The sequence below is a fragment of the Alexandromys fortis genome, unplaced genomic scaffold (assembly GCF_014885135.2).
Source record: "Alexandromys fortis isolate MF-2015 unplaced genomic scaffold, M_Fortis_MF-2015_v1.1 scaffold_102, whole genome shotgun sequence".
NCBI lineage: Eukaryota > Metazoa > Chordata > Mammalia > Rodentia > Cricetidae > Alexandromys > Alexandromys fortis.
In genome coordinates, this window is record NW_026067984.1 from 4594910 (window position 1) to 4606007 (window position 11098).

The window sequence follows — 11098 nt, forward strand, 5'->3', positions numbered from 1 at the left end:
CTCCCTCCCTGTGTTTGTACACACCTGAGCAGGCCTGTGTGTGGAAGCCAAGAACAACTTGCAATGGTCTCCTTCCACCACCTGAGCAGCAACGTTGAAACCCACGCATCCGGTGTGGCGGCACACACCTTTCCCAGGTGAGCCCTCTCCTCTGTCCTAGGCTGCACTGGGTTAGAAAGTCTGCCTTTCAGAACAGCTGTTGTGAGAGACGGCTCTGCGGTGAAAACGGACCTGCTGCTCATCCTGAGGTTTGGTTCCCAGCATCCACATGGTGGCTCGTCACCATTCCTGACTCTGGTGCCAGGGAGGGCATGCCCCTTCCTGGACTCTGGGGCCACCAGGCACACAGTGTGCATACACACATGTAGGCAAAACACCCGTATCACTAAATAACTACATCTAAAACAAATCGTTTAAATGCTATCTGATGCTGAACCTGCCGACAATCCCTCCACTGGAGAAGCAGAAGCAGGGGGCTCAAAGCCATCCTAGACTACACAGCAAGTTCAAGGTCAGGGAGGACCCCATGAGCCCCACCCCCAAACTCCACAAAGTAAAAATAATAAATAAAATGAAACTTCTGTTTAGTTTCATACAAAGCAGCATTAGATGGATTTTGGCTTGAGATTATTAGGACAGAACCTCCCACAGTTTCTGAAATGTCCCTAAACATACTCCAGCCATTTTATACTACATGCCTATACAGAGCTGTATTCTTGGCGTGAGCGATTAGAAAATGAAAATGCTGATCAGCTCTGAAATGATGCTGCCACCCTGCAGCGCTGGATATTCGACTCCCTTCCGCTAAAAAATGAGCAGGCGGAGCCATCTCATCAAGCCAATCTGTACCCATCTGCAACAAACTGAAAAACTAATACCAAAGAACCGTTTTAAATTCCATGTCACGATTCATCAATAAATGGCTGATTTGTATCCCCATTTTATCTGCCTTGGCTTGGGCTCATCCATCTCCGGTGGAAGGGTGAGGGTTGGGGAGTAGAAACACAGGATGGTCTATCACTGCTGACTTTCAAACCACGACCGTATCTCTCTACTGACTTAGAGTTCATTCGTTCTCTCCCAACAATTTAGCAGTTTTCAGCATACGTGCCCGGATTTTTAAACCTTTACTTTTATTTTTTACGTGTCCAGATTTTTGCAGCACTATGGGAGATAGTTCAGAAACCCCTAATGTCGTGGGTGCCAGGACATGTATGAGACGGAAAACACGGTATCCTGCGAGACAGCAGAACTCCTTATCTTGCTCAGGAGGGTTCTGGTGCTTTCTGTGGGATTTCCTAGGCAGACAATGGTGCGTCTGGGGCAGATAATGTTTTACTTCTTCATTTGCTCTCAGTGTGGCCTTTATCTCTTTCTTGGCAGTGCCGCACTGTATATACTGACTTGTGCTGATGTAGAATAGCATTGCTAAAGACACAATCTTTCATTATGTACGATGTAAAACATAAAGTGCTAGATTCAACATTATTATAAGTTCATCTACAGATTATCAATAAGAAATCTGATGGAATTTTTGTCATGAATAAATGTTAGTTTTGTTACAAAAAGAAGGAAGGAGAGAAGAGAGGGAGGGAGGAAGAAAAGACAGACAGCTGTACACGGTGCTATCAATAGGGCTTGCCCATGGGGGATGGAACGGAACCTCACGATCTTAGCCACACTGCTTCTGCAGGGCTGAGGTCCCTCTTAGATTCTATTTAAGAGAAGAGGGGCTGGACGGTGGCACAGGCCCAGGACAACGTGCACTGGCAACCTCAGCACTCAGCCTGAGACGGGAGGCAGAGACAAGAGAATCGGGCAGAGCTCATTGGCTAGCTAGCCTGCAGCAGAGTTTGGCAAACCGCTTCCTTCAGTGTATGTTTTCCATGAATATTTCTATTTTAATGTGAGAAAAGCCATCCCTCACTGTCCCGAGGTACCATGCACCGAAACTCCTCAGATCTTGTTTATCCTTTATCTGTTTCTAGACAGCAGCTCCCTTTCAAACGGTAACACCGCAAAGTGACTCCTGCTGATTCAAGATCACTTGGCTTTCTACACCCTGCTTAAAAAACATGCTTGGTTCCCATGTGTGCTCGGTTCCCACACGTGCTCCCAGAGGCGGAAGTGGACACATTTCCCCTGGAAGGCGAACCAGCCACACAGAACCATCTTTAAAGTGTGTACGCACCCCGAGGGCCTGTGTTCTCCTCTAGAAACAGGTCCTAGGCTACACTTACTTCTTTTGCACATGTGCCCACTACTCAAAAATCACTGTTATTTTTACATTTCCTGAAAAAAAAAATCATTAACCCATGATGTGTTTTGTGTGTGTGTGTGCGTGTGTGTGTTTTTGTGTGTGTGTTTTTGTGTGTGTTTTGTGTGTGTGTGTTGTGTGTGTGCGTGTGTGTGTTTTTGTGTGTGTTTTGTGTGTGTTGTGTGTGTGTTTTTGTGCGTGTGTGTGTGTTGTGTGTGTGTGTTTTTGTGTGTGTGGTGTGTGTGTTGTGTTTGTGTGTGTTGTGTGTGTGTTTGTGTGCGCGTGTGTGCGTGTGTTTGTGTGTGTGTTGTGTGTATGTTTTTGTGTGTGTGTGTGTTGTGTGTGTGTTGTGTGTGTTTTTGTGTGTGTGTTGTGTGTGTGTGCGTGTGTTTGTGCGTGTGCGTGCGTGTGTTTGTGTGTGTGTGCGTGTGTGTGTGTTGTGTGTGTGTTTGTGTTGTGTGTGTGTTTTTGTGTGTGTTGTGTGTGTGTGTTGTGTGTGTGCGTGTGCGTGTGTGTGTGCGTGTGTGCGTGTGTGTGCTACAGCTGTTGAACTGTGGAGACTGGACATGTTCAGCTCAGATGCAGATGGAGAGGAAAGAATGACTCATAGACCACGACAAATTCAGTAAAGAAACCGTTTCTCTTTGAAGATCAGGAAGAAAAGGTATATTCTCTGAAGCTCCAAATAGTTACTTCTATTTAAAATTTATGAGATCAGGGCAATAAGATAATGCAGCAGAAACTTTAATAAGAATACAAAATTCACACCAGAGGCACGCTCTGGAGAGTGTGAATAACCATCACAAGTAGCTACTCTGCTTGAAGAATAAAATAAGGCTCCTTCAGAGTACAAATATACAGGAGGGAATGATTAAAATAGGGTCACGACTTACAATCACATTACACTGTGTTAAGCACTCCAAATAGACATATTAATAAAAGGCCAGCGAAGAGGCATCTGGACATGTACAACACATTGTACAGGCTACAAAGGTCACGTATAACAGTCATTTTAAGTACTTCATTTCAACACAATAGAAATGAATAGATAAAGTGATAGCTCTCCAAATACTCATTTATATGTACGACAGAATCAAAGGAACTTTACATTTAAACAAGATGACCTCACCGAGGAAGCCCCCACAGTGGGCAGGCCGACTGCATACGCAGGACTAACAGTGCTGGCCTCCCCTCCTGTGGCCTCTGCACAATCTCTTCATTACCCAGGTGGGAAGAACTCCCCCCAGCCCCATTCTTCAAAAGGAGTTAAGAGAAACAAAAGACTCCAAAGTTGGTTTTACCAACTGCACCCCGAGTGTGGTTTCATGAGGACCAAGAACCCCAGCACCGACTGTGCTCCTCTCCAAAGAACAGACACATCACACGCTCTCCGTAGGGCTTCGCCATGGTTTCTGTACAAGGTTGGACAAGATTACTGCGTCTGAGAAGGCACGTATCTGTGATTTAAGGCTTAACTGGTAGTCATACATGGAAGTCAAGGAACATGGTCTAGAAATTCTCTTCTATCAAAACGGAATTTACCCCAAACTAGCTTTCTAATCTACAAATCACTACTCTAGAAACCACGAAGAGTTTCCATTCCTATGTCCACATGTAGAAAACAAAATAAAAAAAATCCACCTCCCTTAAGTAGGTTTCATAATAAATCAAAATTGCTGACACAACTGTCAAATTCCTAAGTTAAAACACGTCATAGAAATTATGACAGTGTGAGTCCCAGGTCTTTAAAAACACCTAACCAAGTTACAGTGGTGCAGATCAACTTTTAAAAGGTGTCTACCACAACCTATGAGCCAATCAATCATTCATTCGAGCGATCCCTTCTGTGGACGCTGCAGGACGCCATATAACTTACTCTGCAAAATAGCTTTCTTTCTTTAATACACAAACATGAACTTCTCAAAGATGTTGGATATATTCATATATAAAATATCTGACATTGATACAAATCATGTAAACCTCCTTTGAAAAATTATAGCTGGTCCTCGTTTCTAGGACCAAAAGCCTTGAATTTTTATCTTATCAGTGCAAATCTATATTAAACATTTCAAATTATAGAAATAGCCACCAACCTTCACAATACAAAAAGGATTTCTCAAAAAGGAAAATTATTGTGTTTAGAATTATAGAAATTATGTAATCATGTTTACATAAAAATCACCTACCTTCTGTTCAAATTTAACAGCTCAATTGTTAGGGTATGAAAAGGGGCAAATAAAAGCTATCCGTGCAAGAGTCACTGCAATGGTGTTCCCTCACCGCTCCCCAACACCACTCCATTCTGACTAGGCTATCAGCCGTTTAACAACACCCTGCTTGCTCCTTTCTGGGTCAGTTTACTGCTCTTCAAGCCAGGACGGGGCGTCCACTCCAGGGGTTTTCAACTTGACGTGGAACTGCTTAAGGGTCAGTTCGAGCTGCTTCTGATTCCCAGCAAAGTAGGCAGCAACAGCGCTGTGGAAAAGGACCAGCTGATTGCGCAACACCTTCACCTGCGGACAGGGCGGGGCGACAGGCAAGCATTAGAGCAAGGCAGCAGACCACACAGTGAGACTTACCACACACACACACACACACACACACACATATACACACATACACATACAGACACACAGACACATACGTACCGACACATACGTACATACACACACACACATACACACACAGACACAGAGACACATACACAGACACACACACACATACATACAGACACATACATACATACACACATACACATACAGACACACAGACACATACGTACCGACACATACGTACATACACACACACACATACATACACACACATACACACATACACATACAGACACACAGACACATACGTACCGACACATACGTACATACACACACACATACACACACATACATACAGACACATACATACATACACACATACACATACAGACAGACACGTACCGACACATACGTACATACACACACACACATACACACACAGACACAGAGACACATACATACACAGACACACACACACCTATCCCTTTTATGAAGGTGAAAGGTAAACACGAAAAGAGCTTAATTACAGAACATATAAAGAATTCAGTGAGATGTTAACACCCCCACATTCAATAGGCAAAAGATTGAATAGATATTTTACCAAGGAATACAAGGCTACATGAGCTCATAAAAAATGCCCCATATCCTGCTACTAGGAAAATCTACATTAGTCCCACACCGTGACCCCACTGGTAAAGATGAAAGTGACTAAACTTCTCCAGTCTGCGTCTGTGAAGCGGAGAAGTTCATCAGTCTCTCAACAGTTAAACATACGATCAACCTGTAATCCAGCTAATCCGCGCCTAGGATTTCATTACGTGAGGGAATGAAAACCTAGGTGCACACAGAAGACTCACACCGGTGCTCAGGGCCAGGCTGGGCTAGAATTAGAGTCAGGGGTTGATTCACTTGTGATAGCTCCAAAGTCAAAACAACTCAATCAGCCAACAGGAATGAGATGAATTGGGGGTATTCCCATAAAAAGGAGTAACGTTCAACAGAAAGAAACGAGTGCCTGATCCATGCAACACGCACGAGTTGCAGGAACCCTGTGTTCTATGAAGAAACCGGAAGGGAAAAATGCAGGCTGCTGGGCTCCATCTACACACTTTACACAGTGCAGGCTCCCTCTTCCTAGGGCGGTCTCAGCGTGACCACCACGGGCTCAGAGTAACTCCCCCCTTGCTGTGCTATCGAAAGCACTACTTGGCCTATGCGTTTGCATTTCTACTTTGAATTGAATTATATAGCGATAACAGGCTGATGTAACTTGACTGTGAAGGTCCAGTTTCTTTAACTGGTCACTTTAATGTTGTTTGGGCCACAAGTGTTTCTTGACTTGAAATTTAACTCCTAATAATTTCCAGTGAGAGAGAAGACAGGAAGGACATGGAATCAATTCATGTGCTGAAGCTGCAGAGCGCGGCACCCACGGCACCAGGGAAAGGGAGCCACACCTGCAGATTTCCATGGAAGCCACAGTGTCCTAACGACAGCTTCTTTCCCTAGCCTTGGAGGAGGCAACACCCGGAAGACAGGCAGACGCTGGAGAAGAGATGGCAGCTCACAAGCTCTGACTGGGGCATCTGTTGTGCCTACAACACCTCCCGTCCCACAGTGAAACTGAATCCGTGCAGCCACAGAAAGGTGCACTTTAGGACCGAACGCTACTTGTGTTTTCACAACAAAGCAATGTGATAGCCAGAGCCACAAAAGCAGCCTCCACAATGAGGAGGTGGATGGGTAACACCATCTAAAGCAAGCACTCTGGGCTGTCCCCGCGGAAGGCAGCACAAAACGCCTCCCAAATGTAAATAAAGTGCAAACTTCCACTCAGGCCCGCACCACAGACTGCTCTTCCTCTGGCAGTTTCCTGCCAACACGGAGCACTGCAATTACACACGTGTTCAGTTCTGGTAGTAATGTCTTAAAAAACATAAATTTAAATAAGAACGTTAATTCATTTATCCACTCAAAAATTAGTAAATCAAAGTCAAATCTCAACACATTTACTGATTTAGAGCCAGTATGGCTTGCTTTTTGCTTCGTTAGCTATCCGCACTATGGTATGACGGACTGGCACTGCAGGGACTGGTACCTTATGGAGGACTTTGGCTATTAAATAAAGAGACGCTGGGCTGTGATGATGGCTCAGCGGGAAGAGTACTTGCTGGGCAAGCACGAAGGTAGCACCTATATTAAAACAGGAAAAGAAAGAGAGAAAAGAAGAGAAAGCAGGGCACGGTTGAATACACCTATAACCCAATCCTGCAGGGGGAGAGACCTTGTCTTAAAGGAATAAAGTGGAGGGCACACAGCAGCATCCCTGAGGTCTTCCTCAGACCTCTGCATGCATGTAAGCATGCTCAGCACTCCCCTCCCCGACTCCCCGCACACATAAAGAAAAACCATTATCAAGTAAAAACAGTAATCAAGTAGAATTAGAAAAGCAGTCGCTAAACAATTTTAAAACAACTTTTAAAAATTTTATTGCAGGCTGAACATCCCAATTTGAAAAAAGAAATCTCAAATACTGCAAAATCCATGTTTTAAGTGCTGACTACGACACCAGTGCAAAGTCCGACGCGGGACCTCATGCGTGATCCAAATGCAAGGCCACTGAAAAGCGGTACATGGAAATGTGTAAGGCATATATGAAACTGGAGTAAATTCTATGTTTAAAACTGGGTTCTTTCACCACAGTGACTCCTCTCTCTCTCTCTCTCTCTCTCTCTCTCTCTCTCTCTCTCTCTCTCTCTCTCTGTGTGTGTGTGTGTAAATATTCTGAAATATAAGAGAATCTGATACCCAAAATACTCTGGTCCAAGCAGCTACCAGGAGACAGTATGCAAATGGGATGCTGTGTAGGAGGAGAGGCTGCTTGCTGGTTCCCGCTGCCCAGAACCAAAATAACCACACAGAAACTGTATTAATTAAATATCTGCTTGACCTATTAGCTCTAGCTTCTTATTGGCTAACTCTTACAAGTTAATTTAACCCATTTCTATTAATCTGTGTATTGCCACATGGCTGTGGTTTACCGGCTAAAGTTTTGGCGTCTGTCTCCTGTGGGGCTATGGCTTCTCTCTCCCAGCATTCAGCCTAGCTTTCCATGCCTAACTAAGTTCTGCCCTGCTATAGGTCCAAAGCAGTTTTCTTTATTAATCAATGGTAATCACAGCATACTGAAAGAAATCCCACATCAATGCTGGCCTTGTAATGATTGCACTAAAACCATACAACAAATTATAACACCACACAGAAGTATTATTTTACAAAACCTGTTTCTTGTGGGGGGATGAACACTGAGGACTGAACCCAGGGTTTTACAGGTTTTGAGGCAAATGCTCTACCACTGGGCCATGTCACCAGCCCCTTGAAGAATCTTCAAAGAAAAGAAAAAGAAAGAAAAACAAAACAAAAACATCTCAGCTTATAAAGTCAAGAAATGCCTAAGGCTAGACCTCCTGAAAACAGACTGGAGAGTGAGGAACTTGGAAATGCTGCACCCCTGGACGGCTGCATGCTCTTTCACCTAGTGCAGCCTGCCAGCATTCACAGGACAATAAGCATTTCAGAAAACATATAAGCAAGATTTTGAAACTAACACTGGTGGCAGAACACGCTCTAGAGAAACACTGAAACTGGGGCAAGGATCTAGCATAAAGGATAAGTTTCTAAAAGTATAAGAATAATACAATATCATACCTGCATGTGTATGTACCTGTTCTGTACGTACATTTGTATGTATGTTTGTGTGTGTGCGCACTGCTAGGGATGGAGCCCACAGCCTGTGCGTCCCTAAACTACTACCTCAACATTAAGCTTCCGTAAGTTTTTCTGTATCTATAAAGCAGAGCAAAAATTTCCTGAACTACTATGTTTAGAAACTTAGTGGTTAAAATGATAAGACAACAAAAGTAGAGACTTAGAACAAGAACAAAGAGGATAACTACTACAGACAAAAGTGAGCTGACAAATCTGACAAACTTTTAAAACCTAACATCAGAAAGAAAGCAGTTTAAAATGAAATACACTAAATCACTGTGTGCTCGATCACAAAGACCTTTCATGAAGATCCGCCAGGGAACAAACCAGCTCCGATCTACGCAGAGCAGTCACAGCACCAACTGCCCAGTGACCCACACACACCACACAATGCTTCAATTGTCCAAGGACAAGACAACCACCAACAGCAACTCCCGAGGCAGAGCAGAGCGAAGTGGCTTTCTTAGGGAGCATGCTCAGAGATGATGCCAAGTGGACACCTTCTTCCACCTGTGAAGCAGGGGACGAGCATATGAGGTTACTGAAGTCCTGCAGATGAGCACTGCCCCAGAGATTAATCTTAATAAATACAGTCACAAATGAGGCACTTCACACTAATTACTGGCTCTTCTAATGAGTCTAGGGAATGGACTACATTAAATACACCCGAATCCTGGAGCAATAGATGAGCTGAACATACAGAAAGGGTGCAACAGGTCATCCTGAAAGAGGTCCCAACTACTAGGACACCAAGAATTAACTTCTTTCTCCACACCTCTATTTCAAAACTTGGTGTGGGAGGTCCTTCTGTATATGTACTGCTTTTATTGGTGAATGAATAAAGAAGCTGTTTTGGGCCTGCACAGGGCAGACTAGAGCTAGGCAGGGAAAACTAAACTAATGCTGGGAGAAAGAAGGTGGAGTCAAGAGGAGCCATGTAGCCCCATTGGAGACAGACACTGGATGGAACCTTGCTGGTAAGCCACAGCCACAGATTAATAGAAATGGGTTAAATTAAGATGTAAGAGCTAACTGATAAGAAGCTAGAGCTAATGGGCCAAGCAGTGATTTAATTAATAGTTTCTGTGTGGTTATTTCAGGGCTGAGCAGCCGGGAACAAAAAAGCGGGCTCTTACAACAGATTGGCACCCCACAGTTGGGCACCATTTGTTGACAAAGCTTTCTGTCCCGCCAGGTCCCACAGCCTTTCAGTCCCAAAGAAACACACAGAGGTCTACACGAATTATAAACTGGTTGGCCTATTAGCTCAGGCTTCTTATTAACTAATTCTTATATTAGACCACAATTCTTGTCGGTGTTAGCCACACGGCTTGGTACCTTTTATCAGTGAGGCATTCTCATCTTGCTTCCTCTGTGTCTGGGTGATGACTGCAGACTGAACCTTTCCTCTTTCCAGAATTCTCCTGTTCTGGTCACCCTGCTGATACTTCCTGCCTGGCTACTGGCCAATCAGCATTTTATTAAACCAGAATAACTGACAAACCTTTACAGGGTACAAGACCATTGTCCTACAGCAAAAACTGATACTTTGTGTCTTCCTTGTCTGTGATTATCTTTCCAGGGAGACATCAGAAGAACAGGCAGAGGAACAAGTGCCCCCTTGGCCCTCCACTAGGTTCCTGAAATAGCACATCATTAGTTCATATGCCCTTCAGGCTAAAGCAACTGTGGGCAGAGGAGAAAAATTATCAAGACACGGGACACCGGGAAAGGAGTGAGAGCAAGGAGACAATATGATCAAGTGTGGCAGAAAAGACCTCAATTTTCTCACTCATCAGGATGAGATTCAGCAAATTACAGATGAGTAGAATGCCAGAGTGAAAGGTCGTAAGACGTGGTGGGCGGCCATGAGGCAGCACCACAGCAGTGCCATGGGAAGAGAGCAACTGAAGTAAGTGATGGAAAGTCTGGGCCGGCGGGCAGGGCAGTGCTGCAAGGAAAGGACTTGAGTCTACAAGGGCACATTCTGAATACTGTTTACTCTCCAGTGTGTATGTTCTCTCTCTCTCTCTCTCTCTCTCTCTCTCTCTCTCTCTCTCTCTCTCTCTTCTGAGTGCTGGGTGAGCATCTGCAGCCTCAGGCTCTCTGGCTGTGGCAGAGTATCTCAAGAGCTCATTCTTCTGAAGCCAGCCTCGACTACACAGTCAGAACACATCTCAACAGACAAACCCTGAGTGCAGAGCTTTTCTCTCCTCAGGCGAGAATACTTCTATACTCTGACTCCCCAACTCCCTTTCTGTTTAGGTGTGATCACTCAGATTCTGTGCCCCCCCCCTCTGTTTAGGTGTGATCACACAGATTCTGTCCCCCCCCCACCGACTGCTCTCTGTTTAGGTGTGATCACAGATTCTGTTGTCCCCCCCCCACTGCTCTCTGTTTAGGTGTGATCACACAGATTCTGTCCCCCCCATGCTCTCTGTTTAGGTGTGATCACACAGATTCTGTCCCCCCCCCATGCTCTCTGTTTAGGTGTGATCACAGATTCTGTCATCCCCCCCCC

General features: G+C 44.6%; 1 protein-coding gene across 13 annotated transcripts in view; it reads right to left on the reverse strand.

Annotated features, from left to right (window-relative positions):
- Positions 1 to 2985: 2985 nt before the first annotated feature.
- Arfip1 (ADP ribosylation factor interacting protein 1) overlaps positions 2986 to 11098 on the reverse strand; it is a 57864-nt gene continuing 49751 nt past the window's right edge. For all 13 annotated transcript variants that reach the window (XM_050158806.1, XM_050158808.1, XM_050158807.1 and 10 more), the window contains one exon: positions 2986 to 4770. In XM_050158806.1, the coding sequence (XP_050014763.1) occupies positions 4615 to 4770 (156 nt within the window). In that variant the 3' untranslated portion in view covers positions 2986 to 4614. The remainder of the gene's footprint in view (positions 4771 to 11098) is intronic.